Consider the following 21680-nt stretch of genomic DNA (forward strand, 5'->3'; position numbering starts at 1 on the left):
TTAAATTTATCAGAGTCATTATTGCTTTGGCTCCATTTCTTTTTTCTTTGATATTTATCTGGGGGCTACAAATCAACACAGCTTCTTTATGTACTACTGTGCCACATAACTTTGTACTGCTTTCATCAGAATCATCTGCTAATACCTGTTGGCATGGACAGGAGCAAAAGGTAAGGATATACCCACATTACCCAGAAAATCAAATGAGATTATAATGGTTCTTTTTAGCCTTACTTTGTGAAATGGAAGCCCTACATTCAGCCCCTTGAGCTGGCCAAGATCTTTTTGCTTTGGGAGACAAAGCCAAGAGTTCGTTAACTACCAAGATAAAATCTCTGGCTGACCGTCTCCATTTTATGAAGCTTTGAAACCTACAACTCTTCAGAAAGGAAAATATTTTTCTTTCTTCTACGTACAGAACTTACTATGTCTTCCAGCCCAGGTAGCTCTGCTCAGTGAGTTTTACTAACGGAAAAGTCACTGGATGAAACCATTGTCTTGAGATGAACCTGAATGAACACATTTTGCAAAAGATCAGGTGATGCCCACAGTTAATTTTTTTCTACAGTGTGGTGCCATGAGCTGGAAAGACCCCTCTCATTTTGGTGAAATCTAACATCTGAAAAACAAAATACTCTCTTCAATAAGCTTTTCTGGAGTTCAGGGTTTTGTAGAGATCCCTTACAGCATGCATGAGCTTTCTACTCTGATTCCAAGGCAGAAACTCTATTTTTGTTTGTCATTCATGGGTGACAGCAGGCACTCATTTGTGTTGTCTCCAAATGAGTTTTTGTGTAAGCATGGTGCCTTTGTAATCAGACAGACGGCCTGGGTTTGATTTGTGACCTAGGGCTTCATTTGTTACTATCTAAAGGACCTGCAGTGGCACATTACAGGGAATTCAAGCTGGAGGGAGGATTGCACACAGTGAAGTCCTAGGAAAAGAATCAGGGCCAGAGTCCAGGCACAAGAGAATCCTGCTCAAAGTGCAGAGGTTTCACACATTTATTAGAACAAGCAGTAAACAAAAATCTAAGTATAAAATCTAAATGTTCCGAGTCCTGGTTGCAGACAGGAGAGTCACAGCATGAAGGGCAGATCTAAGTTCTTCTCACCGTTGCCAAAGTAGACGTAGCCATATTGCTTGGTCATTGGCACGTGGTAGAAGGTCAGTCCCAGCCACAGCAGGCTCCGCAGCACCACCACAGTGCCTCCCTTCTCTAGCTGGACAGTCCAGGAGCCTGTGCGAGAACATGTGCTAATGAGTCACTGCAGAGGAGAAAGAGGCAGCATTCCTGGAGCAAGCCGCCCCTAAGCTGGGAGAAGGATTGCGGTGGGTGCTGCCTGACCAATTAACAGTGTGCAAGGCTACACTGGAATTTGTGACACCTGAAAAGAGTGAAGTCAGGGAGACCAGAAACCTTGATGCCCTTTCTTCTTTTGTCAGTTTGGCATTACAGGCTGCCCTTGTTCCCAGATGTTTGTGTCTAGTTTCACACAGTAGCATATTCCCATGGCTAGGACGGTAATGTCATATGCGTCACAGGAAGGGACCCTTGGAGCTCCAGACTTGTATATTTGATTCCTAGGAGAGGCTACAGCTATTCTTGGCTGCTTCTGAGTGGGTAGCAGTTACTTTAACAAGCTCTGCCACCTACTTGGTCTAGCTAATAGCTAAAGAGAGCCAAGACTAGCTATAGCAATCCTGCATAGGTATGAAATTCCTTCTTAAAATAAACTCATAGCATTAGTAGTGGGAAAAGGAAGAAGGCACTTTCCTGCTCCAGGGAAGACTGGCTTCCCTGATGTAGCAACTGGGAAAGAAGAAGAGAAAGTGAAGAGCAGGGTATCTCCCGTCTCAGAGAAATTTACAGAAAAGGTTAATTCTCTTCAGTCTTTCTTGGCTCCATCACTGAAGAGAATGTGCATGGTAGGGGCAAAGGGATTAGTTTCCGCATTAATTTTGCTTTGGCTCTGCAGAGGAGGTTTGGAGCCAGTGTGAAAATGCAATTTCTCCTGGATGCAAGGAGCTCTGAGCCACTGAGTATTTGTTTTGCGTCTGACATGACAGCCTGGGAACAATGCCGGAGGGGAGGGGGCTGGAGCATCAGCTTGGATTCATTGCCGGAGGGCAAGGAGCTGCCAGGAGAAGAAAATACCAACTTCAGCACCAGATCAGTAATACCTAGAGGCTACAATATAGGCAAGAAGATTCCTGCTGAATCTCCATCTAAAAGCAAAAGCAGCAGGCCCAAATAAAAAAATTTTAAAAAAATGCAGTTGGAGCTGTCAGGCTACTACTGGCCTAGAGTCAAGCCTATCTGCACCCAAAGCCAATTCCAGACTAAGCAGAAAGCCCGTAATGTGTTGGGCCAGTTAGACAGTATTCATCCGTGTAGATAATTTTAGGCTCATCAATTTATGCTATGACTCATGCTTACTCATATCATGGTTAGCCTGGGGAAGGGCTTCTGTGATTGCTGTCAGCTGCCAGTCCTCCCCCTTGCACTAACTTCTGACACTTGGCCGATTTTAGTCACATCCGACAAAGGGCTGAAGGGCTTTAACACCACAAGTTCCTACAACAGGTCTTTGCAGGACATGGCCCAGGGGTTGACTGCAGCTTCTGAAGCTCTTTGTTTGGCCTGCCAGCAGCTGCGAGGAAGCGCAGGCTGTTTGGCTTGCCTGGCAGCCAAGAGGCAGCAGCTAGCTGGGCAACCAGCGGTTGCCTAGCTTTGGGCTTTTCCATGCTCGTTTGCCGTACACGTAGTTTCTTTTGCAGTTCACGGCAAACTATAGTAGTTGAGGGCTTGAGGGAGGAGGGAAGTCGAGGGGAAACATATATGTGGTAACTGCAGAATCATAAAGAAACACCACAGTTTGAAGCTCTGTAAAACCAGGTGTCGTGAGTTGTGCTGCTCATCTGTCTCTTTGTATTTCTGTACTTCTCAAAAGTTTCTTGGGCACCGTTGTTTCCCGTCTCCTTCGGTAGCAACTTCCACAGGTTTGTTATACCATAATATGCACAACGTAAGTCCTGCGTCATTTTTGATCTGTTATCTTTCAAAGTAACCTCTTCAGTTATGTGCAAATATGAAATTAAATGAACAGCAAGAATAGCGACCTTCTGTGACAGTCATTGACTGGCTGCAGAGCAGAAGTACAAAACAGACATTCACAGTCTTTAAAGACTCAGGAGATTTCTGCACTGGAGATCTTACTTCTGACTCACTCAGCTCCGTGTTTCCACTAAAGAAACATCTGGAATCGCAGTAAAGCAAAGCACTACTTAATATAGGGCCGGATCAGTACAGGTGTGTGCCATTCTTTTCACCTGCCCTGCACTGTGACATGCTTTGTACAGGTCCTAGTTAAAGGACGAGCTAGTGTCTTCACAAACAGTGGTTTCACATACAAGGCAACCCCGATCTCCCATGCAGTCTCTCCAGTGCCACTCATATCGACAAAAACTAGACTGGATTGTTGTCATACTTGGAGTAAAAACACATATTATGGTTTAGCCACTGGGATTACAAATTCTGACTGAGTCTCGGACAAACTCCGCATGTTCTCCACTACTCGAGTAGCATGGAAACCCAGATGAAGAACACTTCACTAGAAGACAAGATCATCCAGCGGCTGATGCACTACAGCCATCTGCTGTCAAAGGACAAGCCTTTTATATGGTTTCTTGAGCTTTGCCTCTACAAGTGTTCAGCATTTGCTAGTGGCAGTAGCTAGACGATGCGTAGGGGTGTTGAGCAACAAGTGGCAAGCAAATATGTCTGAATGTAATTGTGACAAATAACTTCTTCCATTTCTCCTTTGAACATTGAACTGACTTTGCTTTCAGTGTAGGCTTCTTGCAGCTTGAACTTGCAGAAATATCCGCAAGCCCTTCATCCAAATACTGGTGGTTCTTGCTGCAGCATTACACATTGGTTTGCAGGAGGAACTATAAACTTTTGGAAGAGTTTCTCTGACAAAAAGATAATGGAATGAGGAACTCTTGTTGTCTTTGATTTAGGACCAGTCCTCTGAGAAGCAAGTCTGTCAAGAATAGGAATCAGCCTTGCCATGCTAGGTCGTGAAAGCCTTTAGGGATTATCTAGTTTGCTAATGCCTCCCAACACACTGGAAGCATCCAGCAGCCTGGGTACGTGTGATAGCTTGTATAATATGTTCGTGTACACAGATGAACCCGTTGCCCCAAACTATTTACAAAGAACAAAAAGAAATGCCTGGAGCATGACAAATGAGAAAGGCAAGAGGGAAAACAGGGATATTCATGCTCTCAGGAACTGTATCTGGATTCAGACTTCTTTTTGTTGGACAAATTTGCAGAGAAGGTAAATAAAGTTCAACTTGATTAAATCCCTGTATCTATGCTCTGGGGCAATACACTACGTGGATCCATGATCTCCTCAGAACATTTACCCAGTGTCACACAGGCTTGTCAATCTCTGTGGAGTATTCATCAGCAATTAACTCTGCTGATCAAAGGAACTTCCCATGCATCTTCACACCTGGCAGAAATGGACAGATGTAATTGAAGGCAGCTCCATTCACTTTTATGCTAGATCTCTGAAGGCTGTGATGTGCAGCTGCTTCATTTCCCTACTGTCTGTCCAAGCTGCAGACTCTCAAAGGGCTCAGATTTGTCATTTCATAAATGTGAGACCTTTGGGGAATATTAAGTTGTTATACTTTCCAGCTCTTCTCTGATCCTGGATTCTGCATCTAGTTCTATGCAAATACGGACAATAATGTTTTGGTGATGCTGCATAAGTCTTCCTGTGAAACAAGGACCTGAACAAAACAAGCAAGTTATTTAAGGGCAACCTGAACTGGACCGACACAACATAGGTTGAGGACAGGAAAAATTATATGAAACTGCCTGAAACTGTTATGTCATTTTCACTCAGATCCTGTTTTCAGACAGAATGATGATTAGTCATAGAGCTACTCCTTATTCTGCAGAGCCAAACAGCAGCAACAGTGCCACCGTCCACCTTTTACTATCCAGATCACTGGGACCATTTTTCTAACCCAGCTAGCAAATGTCATTTATTCAGTATACTTTTCCAGGCTAGGTTTTTGCAAACTCATTCAGAAACTGCATTTGATACACAATGCTGGTGTCTGCCTTCTAAGAAGACATCATATTAAAGTTCTGGAACCTATCTGCTTATTTTGGTCCTTTTCTTTAAAGGAAGAAATTAAGGCCGATCATCTCAGTACTTATTTTTTTCCTATACCTCACCACATTAGCAGCATTTGAGGAAATGGTCCAGAAAACAAAAATTAGTATTTGAACTCATAATGTTGTCCCAAAGCATGAGACATGGAGAAAGTTGTTCTCCTTGCAAGAACTAAGACAACTGTATTCTCTTCCATCACAGGTTAAATCTCACAATCTTCAAACAACAAGATGCTTTTTCAGGCACAACTTTCTTGTAGCAGTTTGAAATAATGATGTCATAAATCACTCTAAAAGTACTTTAAACAGTAGATAATGAACTGTATGAAATAAGAGCTTAAAACAAATATGCCTTCTTTCCTCCTTCAAGAGAAAGCCGTAGAAATGCATTTAATAATACCGTATAAAAAGGGATGAGGAGAATTATGAAAATTAAATTCTGGTTTTATCCTTCTTTTTTCTTTTTTTTTTTTTTAGGTTCCCTGCTATTACAAATGGTTCTTGGAGTAAAATGATTGCATAGGTAGGTGTAGATCTGTATTACTCTAAAAATGCAGAAGTAGGATGTTGGTTTCAAAACTTTTCTAATATTGGCTCAGAATATCCCATGGCAGTCCCTGTGCTCATCATTGCCCCTGTGTCAGACAATGTGTCTCTTACTGGGAGGCTGGGAAGCTCAGAGCATCACTCTGTAAGGTACAGCAAGGCTCCTAGATAAAAGTTGTCATGAAAAAACATTAAAAATTCTTATTTGCATTGGAGGGAATACAACTAGAACTATGAGAGAGCAAGTAAAATCTGGCTTTCCTAGAGTTAAATACTGATTTTAACTTGCATCTACGAGCAAGCTGTAGCCTGTATTGTCCCTAAATCAGACAGCAGAGTTAACTTCATTCATCATGCAAAGCTCGCTGAGGTGCGGGGAACTGGAGGTCATTGCTCTCACACTAGAGATTTCTCATAGTAATACTGCTGTGGTGAGGTTTCCATTCTTCAAAATAAATTTTTTAAAAGAGCAAGTTAATTCTTAAGCTGCACCCAGCAAATCTAAGGAAGCCAAGCACTGTCTGTGCTGAAAATATTGCCTGTTGCTGCTCCAGAAGGGAAGGGAGGGAGCTTCTGTGTGGGAGGAAAGAGCATGGGAAAAATATCCGCTGGATGAAGATCTGGAGCTTCCTATCCCCTCTTTGGATCAGGCTGCAGCCTCCACCCCTCCAAACACAGGCAGGAATTCTGAGGAGTTCCTTACATCTTTCCCAAACAAGAAAGTGCTTTGAAGATCCTGATGCTCACCCAGTGTTAAACCACTGCCTTTTTTATGGCCCTTCAACAGCTGCCAGGACACCAGGGCTAAATTTCAAAAGTCAACCTCCTTCTCGGCTTCTTCTTCCTTTCCAGTCGCCAATAGAAATCCCTGTCTCATCCCCCAAGTCTGTCTCAGCTTTGGGCTGAATCTTGTAATTCACAGAGGCAATAGAGTGCGTGAGACATTAGCTTTTAAACAAAAGCCTTTTAAGAGGGCTGTTTGCAGAAGAATTTTCCTGCCTTAACTGGTCCACTTTTAGTATGACCTCTCATAACATTGCTGCTTTGGAGGTGATTCAGCAATGCCTCATTTCTGTGCAAGCTTGAGAAGAAACAGCTTTAAGAGCTGGACAGCCTGATACAGAGGCTCCATGTCGCAAAAACTCACAGAGGGTCATAAAAGTGACATTATCAATTCCTCTTCAAAGGAGGAAATGTCTTAAGGGAAAAGCAGCTACACCATGGTTGCTCTTACCATTAACATAATACACTGCAACAAGAGCAGGTTATAACAGATCTTGCTGCAGTCAGTCCTGAGTGAGAGGGAAGTATTGAGTTATAGGACAAATATTAACACCCAGAGAGGGGCAACATAACCCTTTCCCTTTGCAAAAGCAGCCGCTGCTTGGCTGCGTGACCCCAAGCATTTAGCTCTGACAAAGCTACACTACACCCAAGGGATTTAGCTTACGTTTCCCTCCAACAGAAAATCCTACGCTGGGAAGAGCTTCCTACTTCTAATTTGCTCTCTGTAGGGAACAAAGACAAATTGCAAAGCAGAGCAGCTCTAAGGAAAGGTCACTGTGCTCTGGCTCTCAACAAATTTCGCCACACGGACATTTCACGCACAGCCTACCAGCCATAAGGACACATCCAAACACTCTTACGGGGGGCTCAAACTCCTTCATGCCACTTACTGGCTGCAAACTAAATCTCTTTCATTTGCTTGACGCACCACCTGCACCCCATATGTTAACACTGCTGTCAATATTTCCAATTCCCCATATAACTATTTAATAATAATTAAATAAAAACACAGACTGGTTGCAGGTTCAGTACTATTTTAAAAAGCCACCAGAGCCAGGAAAGTACAGCTTACAAACAATCAGATGCTGCCAAGCGGCTCTCGCTTGGTCCTAATGCCTGCCACGTCTTTCACACACAGATACAACCATGCCCAAACCTCAAGGTAAAATGATCTTTCTTCAGAGGCTTTTTCTCTCCATCATCCTCTCCCACTGGGGATGCCTCTGCAGCACAAATGATCAAGACAGGCCTGGGCCTTTCATTTGCACACAAAGTACCTGTTCCTGCTGACAAGGAAGACTCGGGGATTGCAATGTTGTCCCAGATGCACACACGGTATTCAGGTGCCTCCGAGTACTAGGTGAAATTCAGGCCATACTTAGACATCTGACAACAGTGCTGCTTAATCCAGTTGACGCAGCCTCTGCCCTCAAACCCTTATTGCCCGCCCCCCCCACCCCCAGCCCCCATCACTCTTCCATCACAGAGACCACAAAAGTGCTTATTTATTGCTTAGTGAACCAGGTCAGGGAAACGATCTGGCTGAAAAATAGTCTAGCCAAAAATAAAGTTATTTTTCCAGCTGGAATCTGTCTGCACAGCCAGCAATGCCAACACAAAAGAAGGGACAATACACAGACATAAATGAGCAGCAGAGGATGGGAAGGACTGAAAAAGCTAGCACAGAACTAATACACATCAAATTACAGCCTCCCTTATAGCCCAGTTAGTTTACCCTTTAGTCCTAAATCAACCTGACAATTAGAATAGACATAGAATCCTTTTTACTTTGTTGTTGTTGTTAAGGAAAGGATGCAGACTTTGCACAGAAAGCATCCAGAACAAAGATTTGGAATGAGGCTGTGCACTAGAGGAAAAAGCAAGGCAATATGCAATGAAAACTTAAAAGGAGTAGGAAAAACTGATTAAAATCCCTGGTATTTGGATTCTGACAACTACAATACAGATCATTGCATTTTGGGTCTTCTGTAGTAAATTTAGAAATGTCTTAGCGGGGCAGAACACCCTCCTTCCAAAGCACAAATTTACGCTGGATCCCATCATACTCCATATTTCTTGTTCAGCTGGTCGCTGTGGAAACGTTTTTGGAGCGTGCCAGGAGTCACGTAGCATCTACCTGGGGAGCCCCTGCATTAATCCGTCACCTTCGTGGGCTTCTGTGAGCCCATTGGTCGGTAGGAAGAAAAAGAAGGAGTCTCTCGCCCCGCCCTGCTCTGAATGAAAGACGCTTCCTCTAAATCTTGCTACAGGATTTCAGGCTCAATTCAGCTTCTTTGGGGCTTTTGTCACCAAACAAATGTGATGTCTTTGAAAGAAAGATTAACAGTTTGATGAAAGGATGCAATAGAGAGCTTTGTTCTAGCCTGCTTCCCCCTAGAGCTTTCGGTCACTGTCACTTTCTTACCCACGGGAGAATATCTGTCTGACTCTCAGAGGAGATTATGGCCACCTTGTAAGATTTTGCCTCTCCTGATAACAAAGCACTGGCCACTTTGAGGAGGTGATAATGATGAACAGGGGCTGGATTAGGGGCAAAGAACCTCACATTGATCTCTGAATTCTGAGCGAACACAAAGCAGTCGGTGCTGGGATTCAAAACCCACCGAATGCTTAGAGCACATCTAATTCACTCTCCTGCAAGAAGGGCAAGGCTACAAGCCCTGTCAGTCCCCCATTTGTACTTCTTACCTCATCATCAAATTAACAGGACTAGTTAAAAGGCCTTAGGATGAGGAAGAGATGGCACAGATTATAAACTGTCGATGTTTTCATACTAAACTAGATACAAATTCTGGCCCAAATTACCTGAAGAGTTTACCGGTTTCTGGGAAGACTGTCACACTGAGCATATCCACACAGCACAGTGCAGTGTGTTGATATTCAAGCTAATTCTGATCACTAAAGATGGCTAAGCATCTTCTGGTGCCTGGGATAGCCTAGCTATCTCCGCACAGCACAATTGCCATACAAATATACCCATGCATCAACTGTCCCTTGTCCTTTTGCTTCTACACACAGCCACACACCCCTTCAGCATGCAGAATTTCAATCTCTGTAATATTTGTGTACAGTAAAACAAGACAACACGCCTGTTGACTCCCTCCCTGCAAAAGTTCTATGGCCAAAGGGGCAGCAAACAGCAAAGGAAAGCTATACACAGGGCTTGCACCAACGCCAACTGCTGTGCCGGCAGGAGCTGCCGCTCCTTATGTGGAGCCCCTTCAGAAATAGATCACTCCTAGCAAAAGATGATCTTGTTCTAACTTCAGCAACACATAGATTGCACTAGGCTTTCCCCTGCAAGTAATTTTTCATCATTTCCTAGAGAAAGAGCTAGGCCAAGGCTGGCTGATATGGTGATAAAGCTACAACTTCGGGTTCTAAGTGGCTTCACCAGCATTTCCCATCGGTTCAGCAAGAAGTTTGTCTCCTTTTCATGTCCAATGAACCAGGAGCCGAAATGGAGACAGGGTGGGCAATGATTTCTTTTACTGAGGAGGAAAAAACTTAAAATACAATCCCAGGAAAGTTTCTATGAAGGCTCTGCTTCTGTCCTCATTCTTTCACTGCACCACTCGGGAGGGCAAAGGACTCCACCACAGCTCTCAGTGGATGGGCAGCCCTGCTCCAGTATAAATTCATCCAAGACCTCTGACTAAACAAGACCCCTGAGGCGATATAGACCTAAGAACCAAAAGCACTGAATGCACTGCTTTATTACCCTATAGACACAAAGACCAAGGAAAACAGACTCCTTTCCAGAAATCAAGGCGGACAATGGACAGCCAGTCGAAAGCGATATAATACTAGCTGGCTCTGGAGTCCTCCTGCTGTGCTGCCACGTGAGAGGTTCCAGTCCGATCTTGAACTCCCGAGCGGGCAGTGCCCCAGGTGTAGGAGGTGCAACATCTTGTCTTGCTCCTAGGCAACTCTCCTGGGTCACTGCAGGGGTGGCCTCAACAGTCTCTAAAGGCTCCCCAGTCCACACATCACTAGCAAAAATGAAGAGTGTCTCTACTTTTGAAGGACGTAGGACACATGCTTATGTATTTGTGCATGTCCATTGCATGCCTGTGATCGCTAAGGATGCTAAGAAAGCTGTTGAGAAGTCCAGTGATCATTCCAGAAATTGCCTAAACTTGGAAGGGACAGATTCTCTTCTCCATACCTACAGTTCAGGAGGTCAGTATACCACACACAGTCTGAAAACTCAGGCCATACCTTTTCCTCAATTTGATGCTGCTCTTGGTGCTTTTCTTTCTCGTTTTAGTTTTCTGTGGTTTCCTTTTCTGTGCTCAGCACTGACAATGCTGGCACCATAGTGCGCCCTGCTGGAAGGTAGAAGCTACGGCCATCCTAGAATTATTTCTAGGGATGGCTGACTTGTTTTAACAGGGGAATTCAGGTACCAACTAATAACCCACTGAGCCAGCTATTCAGTTCAATTCCTACATCTAAAAGCCGACTGTTCTGACACACACTGTTCTGTTTTACTCCTTCACTACCACTTGTATTATGAAGCTTGTTTGTCAAAACAACTTGTATAAATGTCAGGTAACTCCATGGGATACTGTAGCTCAGTTTCACATATTCAACGAGCCTAAGGATCACCTCTCCTAACCAGGAATGAGGATAGCTGTGAGCCACACTAGGTATTTCGCTTTACATTTTGGCTACCTCTTTTTATCCTCGCTAACAAGAAGCACTACCCTCTCATTCATTATGGCTCTTTTAGTTTGGATTTCAGTGAGACAGCTTGAAAAGCCTTGTCCCCGTGTGGCTCTTGGCAGGCTAAGAAGTAAAGTGCTCTTGCTCTCAGTTTTCACAGAGCTGGGGAGGTGCTGCTTATTGTTAAGCAATGAAAGAGGAGGGCTCAGGTCACATCTGTGAAATGTTAGTGGAGAAGGCAGGCTGGGTGAAAGTAGGTGGCCAGCACAGCATAGCACTTTGCTGGATTTTGCAAGGCCACTGGGGAGATAGGCAGCCATTTGTCTTAGAGCCCTGATAACGGGTCGTCTTGCTCTCTGCTGGCTAGCTGGGGTTGTAAATACCTCTGCAGACACAGACTCTTCAAATGGCTGGAGACGGAGGCTGATAGGGGATTAATCGCCTGGAGGGGGGGTAGAAAGGGAGTTAATTAGCTCTGCTAATGCATGGAGATAAAGCAGGTTTGTGTCTCCTGGCCTTCTTCCTTCCAGCACCTGGGCTTTTGGGGCAACCAAGATGGGGCTACCAAAATGGCCCCTGAGAGTGGCTAAAGAAAACTATCTCCCACTTAGAAATGCAACCTCTCGATCTTTAAGGGCCCATTAAGCACCAGTTTTTACTAAACCAATAAAGAATGTGCTAATGAAGCTCAGAGGACAGGAGGTTAATGTTCTAACCCACACTACTGTTCAGCAAGCTTACAGAAAGGCTAGTGCCCAAAGTATTCAGCCAAGGAAATAGCCACAAATCCCTTTGTCTGTAATGCTGTATAAGGAATGCTCCAAAAACACTGCACTTTCAGGTGAAGAAACAGAGCTACAGACTGAGTGACTGTAACTTCCTCCACAGTCAAAACGGTAAAGGAGCTGAAATGACCTTCTGTCTAGGCACTTCTCCTCCTCCTCTAGCTGAATCTTGAAACAGGAAGTAGACGAGACTCGCTATGATCCACCCTGCCACTGTATACCCATTTAGAATGACGCTATAAAATCCCTCCCAGCATTACAGAGTCAGCAATTACATCTGAGAGGCCTTGGCTCCCCAGTGTACCCTCCACAATGGACAGCGAGAAGTCAGGAATCTCCTCAGTCCTCTTTTGAGCCCTCATGCATCATAGTTCAAGAAGCAAAGCCAGCTGTATTGAGAGTCCTGCACTTAGAGTCACTCTCTCAGGAACCCATTGTCACCTTTGTGTTATTCATAGAATGCTTTGGTTTGGAAGGGAGATTAAAAATCTAGTTCCAACCCCCCTGCCATGGGCAGGGACACCTCCCACTAGACCAGGCTGCTCAAAGCCCCATCCAGCCTGGCCTTGAACACTTCCAGGGATGGGGCATCCACAACTTCTCTGGGCAACCTGTTCCAGTGACTCACCACCCTTACAGTAAATAATTTCTTCCTAATATCTAAGCTAAATATTGTCACTGACAATGAAGCAGCCCAAGCTAAACATCACCCTCCACAGCTGTCGTCAAGTTTACAGCCAAGTATACCAGGAAATCGTCTGTTCTGGATTCCTACATACCACTGCCCGTTAAACTGAACTCAGTTACTCATGTCTGGGACTAGCAACTTACATTTGCATTTGGCTAAAACACAAATCCCAAGAAGACATCCAGCATGATGCTAAGATACCAAGAAACACAGACTCATCCATTGCACTTGCTAGCTGGTAAACATTTAACTGTTAAAATTTTTACCTAATCTTTCATTTTAGTTTCTCTGGCTATAATTTTCATGCCTTTTTCTACTGTACTAAGTAGATCTTCAGTACCCAATACTTAAACTCCATGGAGTATTTACACAGTGTAATACAGTCATTCTCATGTTCTTTTCCATAAGATAAACAGATTGAATTGTTTATGTCTCTCACCAGCCCTTGAATCATTTCGTGGCTCTTTTCTGCAACTCTCCAGTTTTGCAATGTACAGTAATCCAGTTCTGATTCCACTAACAGTATATGCAAAAGTAAAGCCACCTCCCTGTTCCTATTTGTTACACCCTTGTTTATATGTCTATGGATCATATTAGCCTTTTAAGTCTCAGGATCAGTCTGGGAGCTGATGTTCAGTGGGTTGTGCCTGGATTTCCTTTCAGAGCCACAGCTTCCAGAATGCAAGTCTGGCTTCCAGTCCCTGCTCTTAGATACATGATTTTGCAGGTAGCTACATCAAAACGTACTTTATTTAAGTAAGCCAAATTTACCAGATTTCTGTAGGCATCTTGCCTTGGTCATTATTTGTCTCTCCACCAGTTGTTTACTTCTAGATCCTTTACAAATAAGTTGAAGAATATCAGTACCGGCACTTGTCCCAGCCAAAGCCCCTTCTGACCCTTTCCAGAAATACACCCATTCAGTGATTTCTGAATCACAACTACTAATCAAGATAAGTTATGGGGAATATTTCTTTAATGCTGGGATTTATTAAAGGTTAGCATCGTAAATATGCCACAAGTCTCCTGAGATAATGATTTCAGGAGTAACTTACCTGGCTCTGCCATTCTTATTTTTTGACAAACAGAAAAGGTTGCCTAACTCTATCCTCCCTTAGCAAATAGCCTGAAAACTGTCTGAAACAGTATTTTATTGCCTCCATTTGATGTGAGTCAATATTCTTTACAAAACAAACCAGAAAAAAAAAATTGAGTATTTCTGCCCTTCCGCATTCTTATCAGCCTTTTTACCATCATCATTTAGTGACGGTTTCCAGTACCATTACTATGCTTTCTTTTCCTCTCAGTATACTTGAAAAAATCCTCCTTATAGTTGTCACAGATTACTCCAGGTTATCCTGGCTTTCTTTGTCATTTTTTACTCATTGTCAAGTCCAATTTATATCAATCATTAATTCTTCCCATCTTCCTGCATTTCCTTTTATATTGTTTGGTTTTTTAAATTCTAATTCCTACTTTTACTCCACCAGTGAACTGTGGTAGGCTTTTAGCCAAAAGCAGCTATTTCTTCACTGGGATTCATGACTTTTGAATAAACTCTTCTCATAGAAATCCTATTTCCACTCATATCTTTTCCTATCTACATATTTCTTTCCCTTTGCCTCCGATGTACCTCTCCTTCTACATCAGTTTTAAACAGTGCCCTGTTGGTGTCCCTTATCTCCATATCAAAGTGATCCGAGTCAGTAATCTGTAACAAACCTTCAGAGTCAAGTTATTGCTTTTCTGAACTGTAGTTTGAAAGTGCCAAAGCACTGAATTCTCCATCCCCTATTTTGCTTCCTCCCAGGCTTTCTGTTCTACACTAGTACCTTACGCTTTCTCCCGTCCCCTTCCTTTATCGTTGCAGAATGTAGCACTGCCTGACCATGGTCACAGTAAAATCATCCTTCCCCCTCCTTTTTCACTTTCCCCATCATGCCAATGCCTGACAAGTGACTCTTATTTCATATCTACACAACACTAGGTTATCAAGTGAAAAAGCTGTAGGCACGCTAGGAATTATTGCTATTTGCTTTGCCATTCCATTATCTACAAGCACATGTAAAAACTGCCACAACTCTAGCTCCTGAAATGCTATCGCCCAGGGTGCTGAACTCCATGCAGAAAGGACCACGCTGGCGATCTGCCAGCAGCTGAAAGGCTACATCTAATTGTGCATAAAGTTGAGCAGATTGTCTGCTTAGACTAGAGCAAACAAGCTTATCTTTAATGCAGACATATGGCCAGCAAAACCTACAGATCCCAGCATGCAACATTCTGGCCAGCTGGCCTTTTGGATGAGAATGAAGCATTACATGATCTGATACTGTGGTGCCAGAAGATCAGTATCGCAACCCCTCCATGTTAAAAAATCATGAGTCAGGCCACTCAAATTCATGAGTTTGGCTTGGAGAGCTGGGGATTTTAAAGGGAATAAACCAACTGAATTTGTTTTTGAGACAGGAGTCACATTCTCCCATTTTTCTCTACAATCATTAAAAAAAAATGTATTTTTTTAATAAAAGCCAAGTCACACAGTCACTTACCTCTGGGAGCTGAGACACCAAGAAAAAATAGACAGACTCACAGTATGGTTCGGGGAGGAGCAGCAACATATTCTGAACTCTTAAAATGCACAGATAACCTGATAGATAGACATACAGACAGAATCTGGAACCTGCAATCACCACAGATATCACTGGTAAAGATAAGGGTGGCAGACAATTTTGTTACAAAACTCCAGGTTTTCCAATCTTGCACTAAACTCTCTGCTTTCGTCATTGTTTCCTTTATTCAACCCAGTTTTAACTTCCTTTCTTCCCACCTCTCAGCTGTCATATAAAATCTTCTTTCTGCCTCCAACTTTCCATTCTGCAAGACACCTCTGCTTTCCTAGAATGACACACCATACAATTTATCACAGTTACCCCCTTGACAGTCGTCACAGATGCTCAGCCTCCAATTAATAAAGAAAACTATTCCAACAGAGTTGTTACTTTTAGACAGGTTAAAATCAGCCCTTTATCTCTCAGTCCTGTTCTTTAGGTCTTTTAAGATGCTTAGGGAATTCTAGCCAATGCAGGCTGGGAGCATCACTCAGATGTTGTTCACCCCCAGTCCACTTTTTGTGTGTTTGTTGAGGGCAGAGGCAATTGTGGCTTCAGTCACAATTCTAGATGCAATAGATCTGGGAATTCCTGCTTCTGCTCTGACAATAACCGTTCAAGAGAAGATCTAGCCAGGAAAGGCAAGAAAACTTCAGATCAAAATGAGGGGATTTGCCAGAGCTATGAACAGCTCCGTCAGGAAACCGAAAAAGCACTGTCTGCTCTGGGTCAGGATGAACATGCCCTGGCAGAGCTGAAGGAAGGTAATCCAAGAACCAGAGCCTGAGTGCCTTGCAACCAGGAGTGAGTGACTTTGGCAGAGCCATGCCGATAAAATCAGCAGAAAGCTGGTGTCTGCCCTCTGTTCTTTCCCATCCCCCCGCCACATTTTCACAAGCAACCAGTACTTTGGGCAACCCAAATGCTTGTTAAAGGGGAGCGGGTTGATCTTTCTTCAATGTCAGCATTCCTACCTGCATGTGACTGAGTGCAATTAGAGAGGCTACATCCCTTGCTGATCCTGTAACCAGTTTCTCTCTTACTTCCTTTGCCTGACAAGCTCATTCCATCAATGCCCAGGTTCAGTCCAAAAAAAAGCAGGACAATACAGCCAGAGCTGCACATGCACCATGATGAATCTTCTCCTCTTCCATTAAAACTCAGCTGCACTTGAGCTCAGGTAGTCTTAGAGAGGTAACTTTTTTTGAGGAGTCTGAGATCTGCACGAACTGCAACAACCTCTTAGGAAGGGGGCAAATGTTCACGCTTACACAGACCTCAGGTTGCCACAGGAAGACAAATGGGACAGCGGCACACCCGAGCCCCACTTTCTATCCACCAAGTCAAATTTGGTTTAAAGACTTTCACAAAACTGTCATGTTCATGTTATGTCTAACATACAGCATGACCCGCCGGTTGCCTGGTCCCTTGAACTAGACGAGAAAACACTGCAGTATGAGATCTGTAATCTTTTGAAGGTGTCATTTCTTCATCACAACTGAAGGTGGCTAAAACCAGCTCTGTGATGCAAATTAGCCATCAGGGTCTGTGGAGACTGTTTTCTAGTGGAAACATATAAATCATGGCAGATTTATGTCCTGCTGCAGTGGCTCTGTGGTTTCAGGCCTCACAAAATTAAAAAGTCTCCCTACCATAAACTCTAGAAAAAAAAAGGGGGGGGGGGTGAAGCAAAAAGCAGCAATGCCTGAACTACCATACAAAACTGCAGCTAAAATTTTCATAGGAGGTATCTAGGACCTAATCCCCCTTGCAGTACTCCTTTTTGAGAGAAAAGGGCCAACTCCATGAGCCAGTGTATGTAAAAATGTGCAGTCTCTCCACACTACACCTCTGGAAAATGACTGCAGCAAGGACACTCCCAGTAAGTTGAACAATGTTTTAGATTTTAGTGTTGTTTATGCTCTGAACTGTCAAAAACATTCAAAGTTCAGGCAGGAGCTCACTAGGTTCATTCTGGGTTCATTTTTGCCAAAGGAAAGATTGGGACGTGTGTGTGTGTGTATAGATGTATGAATGACAAAGTCTGAAAAGCTATTTACAGCACTGGCAATTCATTGTCCTTCCAGCCAATTCCATCTGGTGCAGGACGCCTGCTATCCTATCCTGCTACTCCAGGATAAGAATAAAATAGCAAACCTAAGTTCTGATTGTGTCCCAAGAATCCTTCTAGACAGCAGGATACGGAACACCTGGCCCAATACGAAAAATGCAGCAAATCAGCAAAAAGCAGTTAGAAATAAATAACAAGTCATTCCCATCTCTTTAGAGAAATATCCTGCCAGAGGAATCCCTGGAGGAGGCTTTAAATATGTTTAACAATTGTTCAGCAGAATCATAGAGATGTGAACTGAAAATACATTCCAGTATGCACATCTTCCTTTCTCCTTCCACAGTGTGTAGTCCTGCTAGAGCACAGATTATTCCACACTACAGCATTTCTAACACAGTTTATCAAAGGAAAGTCTGAATTCAGCCTCCCAGAGATATCAGTTTAGTGTTAATGAGAGCCCATTTAGATAAAGAGCAGCAACACTGGGTGGGACAAGAGGTGTGAAATACTTCAAACCACATAAATTCCCTCTATCACTGGTGGAGTTATCTCTCCTGGTAGGGACACCAGCTGTCACAGGCTTTACAGAAATCAGGAGGGAACATAGCACTCAGGCACAGGGGGTAACTGCCAGAAGGTCAGAAGACCTGTTGTGAGGATGTGACAGCCCTGGTACGCTTACATCTAACCATTGTAACTGTTTATAATTGCTTTATAAAAATGAATGAATTACAATATTTAGTAAAGGATAAAGTTCCTTTACAGATTCACAGGAGCTTCTCCTAAGCATATGAACTCTGCAGCAACCCACGCCTTGTCACCTCAGCATTTCCCAAGCTACTCAGACTGCATTTCCTCTCATTGCATCTCTTGATTCTGCTACATTTACCTTGTGGGATATCATGCTCCAGAGAGTCTAGAAAGTCAGTGGATGGGTCCAGGTCAGCCTTTTCCAGCAGGGTTTTATTCTTCAGGTTAACAGGCTCAGTAAAATGGAAATAGGAACTTAACCTTTTTGCCTCCGCCAAAGAAAGACCTGCAAACAGCCATTGGTGACCGTTAACACAGTGAGCTGGGCTAGCATACATTACACCATCAAATGCCATATAGTTTCTCCAATGCCCACAGCACAGTAGAGAATCACAATCTTTCTCCCGTGGACTCCACAGAAGATGAAAGACTTGCCAGAAATGGGTGGCAGTACTCCCTGATGCTGTGCATCGCAGACCATGCTAACTGCAATTCCAGGTCAGAAATGGGCACTAAGTGGAGATCAACTCTCTGTGCCCATTTGCTTACATCCTATACCTAGATAGAGAATTCACTGCAGCTATAGTTGCTAAACACTGACATAATCTATACACAGACAAATAAAACTACAGGTTTAATGACTCAGAGCCATTACTGGCATTCCTCCCACCTTCCAGAGTTGAATCATGCACCTGAACATTAGTGGCGTTGGATTCTCTCCTCCCTGTTCATCTCACCCAAGGAAAAAAATAAACCTGAAATCAAACCATCAGCTAGAGAAAAACTCATCTTAATTTACAGCCTTTATGATCAAAGTACGGTTGATCCTGATAAAGACAATGAGAATTTACCTTCAAAGTTCCTGTTTTCACTCACAGACCCAAGAGGAGTCTTCACAAATGCCCCCCGGGGGATGATACCAACTGCTCTGTCTATCTGTTCTATCGTAGCTACAAGACGGGCCTCTTCCTTGATCATGGGCTTTAAAGAAAAATAGGCAAATTTTAGAGGCAGGGCTTTCCTTGTTTTCATTTTGGAAAATAAACTCCAAATGGCAATGGAAACCACAACAGACTCCTCAGCTGGGAGCCTGATGGCACTATAAGGAGGACCACAAATCGAACATTCTTCTCATAAGAATGTGGCTAGGAACAGACAGTCTAGTCTCACCAGAGAATTAACTGTCCCTCCACTTCATCCATCCTTTCCTCCCTCTCAATTAGGCTGCTTATGACTTGTCTATTCAGTTATAAAGAATGGTACCTGCAGTTCCTATATAAAGCTTCAGACACAGCAGTGAGGATCTGTACCAATTGTGCATAATAAAGCATAAAGGAGAAAGAATATTTCTGAGCTGTGTCTAACTCCATGAGTAACTGTAGTAAGACTTCAATCAAGAAGCCATTGCTACATGATGACAACAAAGAGGACATTATGTGTATTCTGCTTGAGCATAGGCTCAAGCCGCTTATTACAAACAAGGAGGAGGAGCCACCACCTGTCCAGTGTGAGAGGTACAACTGTAGCAAAGAGAGTTCAAAAGCGCTTTGCAGTATTTACCTCCTTACCATCTTCAAACAATCTTTCAGCATCTTCTGCATTTCTCTCAGTGTACTCGTACTCAAAAGAAGGATCCCCCTGGAAACGGCCCTTCAGCTGCCCAGCCTGCGTAACCATCTCCTCGGTCACCGGTGGCAGGAGGCTCCATTCCACACAGTTCAAGCTGACAGCGACAAGCAGGACAGAGGCCCGAGCCCGTTTAAGAACAGGGCTCGACGCAGCCTTGCCAGCCCCCTCGGGGCACAGAGAGGCTCCCTCCGGGAGAGCTGGGCAACCCCCAGCGCCCTCTTTCCTCCCCCGAGCCCACGAACCAGCCTCCCGCGGCCGTTTAGGCCTCCCCGCTCCCACCTCCCCAGGGAGATGCCCATTCCCCACACGGAGCGGTGGTGAGGCCCGGCCCAGCCCGGCCCGGCCTCCGCACCTGTAGAGGCGGCTGCGGGGTGCGGCGCGGTCGGGGCCCAGCCCCTCGGCGATGTAGTAGGCGCCGCACACGCCCTGGATGCAGCCCCAGAACCAGACCCGCTCGAAGCGGTAGTCGCGCTGGAGGAGCAGCAGCGAAGGCCCCAGCACCGCCCGCTTCTCCGGGCTCAGCCCCGCGCCGCCGCCGGACACCAGGTCCAGCGCGGCGGGCAGCGACGACGCCTCCATAGCGGCTCCGCGTCGCCGTTGCCAGGCAACCGTCGCTCGGGATGTTGGGGTCAAAGGCGACGGCGTGCTTCCGCTCGAAGGAACGCCAATCAAACTCAGCGCCCTGGCAACGGCGGGAGGGTGGGGGGGGCGAGCGGCGCCGCCGCCATGGCAACGGCGGATCCCGCCTCTCCGCTGCCATGGAAACGGCGCCGGTGGGCGCAGGCGGACAATGGCGGCCCGGCTCGGGCTGAGGCGGGAGGGGAGCCGCTGCGGACGGCGGCCTCACCTGAGGAGACACGGGGCGACGGGCTCTGCCGTGCGCTTTAACCGCTGCCTAAGCCCGGGCCTTCCCTCCGCGGGGAGCTGAGGAGGGCAGAGCGAGGAGGTTCGTGGATCAGCCAGAGGCGTCCTCTAGAGCAAGGAAGGAGAAACCAGGGCCCTGGAGAGCCTGCAGCCCTTGCAGGCAGATCTGGCAGTGCCAGTCCTGTGTGAAGCTAACCCTGTCCCCACACTGACAAGCAGCAACCCAGAAAGAATGCAGTTAGGGGTGGCTGTCCTGCGTAGGTTTCAAAAGGCCTAAATCCAAAGGTAAGTCCAAAAAGCAGGAGGGCATACAATTGTATTGCACCTTAGCTGGAATACCACAAAGGGTTCCATTTTCCTTATTTCTTACATGATCAGCAGCAAAAAAAATCCCTCTGAATGTCACTACTTACAGTGTCATTTTTAAAGTTCTAAGCTAGCTCATGTACATCTATAAATAAATGGTTTATTTATAAGTGACAGCATTTGGATCACTCTTTGGGGGCTTATTTTGCTGAATCATGTACAGACAGACATCCGTGAAACAACTCCTGCCCTAAAAATCTTTCAATCTGGCTTAATACAAAATGCAATAAATAAGTACTGAGATTGTGCAGCTGCTTAGACAAATAGAACTTCTATTTGACGTCTCCAGGAAGTGTGCGTTATATAAATAAATACATGTGTATGCACTTACTTTTAAATCCATTGTCATGACATAAATTCCTGGGTTTCTTTTTCATCCATTTCCTGCTCACTTCTAAGGAAAACACTGATCCTGGGACCGCAGCCTGTAACAGTCGTCACCTGCTTGTCTGTCAAGTGAGATGTTTAATGAGCTGTACAGCACACAATCTGAACCATTAGTTTTACTTACGCCGCAACTCAGATTCCTGAAGGTTAACCACCTCTCTTTGACATGAATCAGGCAGAACACGCAGGAGTGACTGCAAACTTTTTGTCCACACTGTCACCTACCACTGTGCCATAGTCTGATTTTCTCTATGGGAATAGGAATTTTCAGGCTCTGTGAATTCATTTAATCACTGACATCTCTAGAACC

The 21680-nt window shown here is 44.6% G+C and overlaps 1 protein-coding gene across 3 annotated transcripts in view; it reads right to left on the bottom strand.

The window, feature by feature from the left end:
- RSPH9 (radial spoke head component 9) overlaps positions 1 to 20351 on the bottom strand; it is a 45555-nt gene extending 25204 nt beyond the window's left edge. For 2 of the 3 annotated variants that reach the window (XR_010070284.1, XM_063328751.1), the window contains exons 1-4: positions 20106 to 20351; positions 19685 to 19847; positions 18976 to 19105; positions 18264 to 18410 (exon numbers count right to left, since the gene is read on the bottom strand). Coding sequence is in view for 2 of the 3 variants with exons in the window: in XM_063328751.1 (XP_063184821.1) it covers positions 18264 to 18410; positions 18976 to 19105; positions 19685 to 19847; positions 20106 to 20332 (667 nt within the window). In the remaining variant the exon portion in view is untranslated. Of the gene's footprint in view, positions 1 to 921; positions 1242 to 18263; positions 18411 to 18975; positions 19106 to 19684; positions 19848 to 20105 lie in introns of those variants that run through there. The other variant, XM_063328750.1, reaches the window with a different exon arrangement.
- Between the last annotated feature and the right edge of the window lie 1329 nt (positions 20352 to 21680).

This window comes from Chroicocephalus ridibundus, chromosome 3 (genome assembly GCF_963924245.1).
Source record: "Chroicocephalus ridibundus chromosome 3, bChrRid1.1, whole genome shotgun sequence".
Classification (NCBI taxonomy): domain Eukaryota; kingdom Metazoa; phylum Chordata; class Aves; order Charadriiformes; family Laridae; genus Chroicocephalus; species Chroicocephalus ridibundus.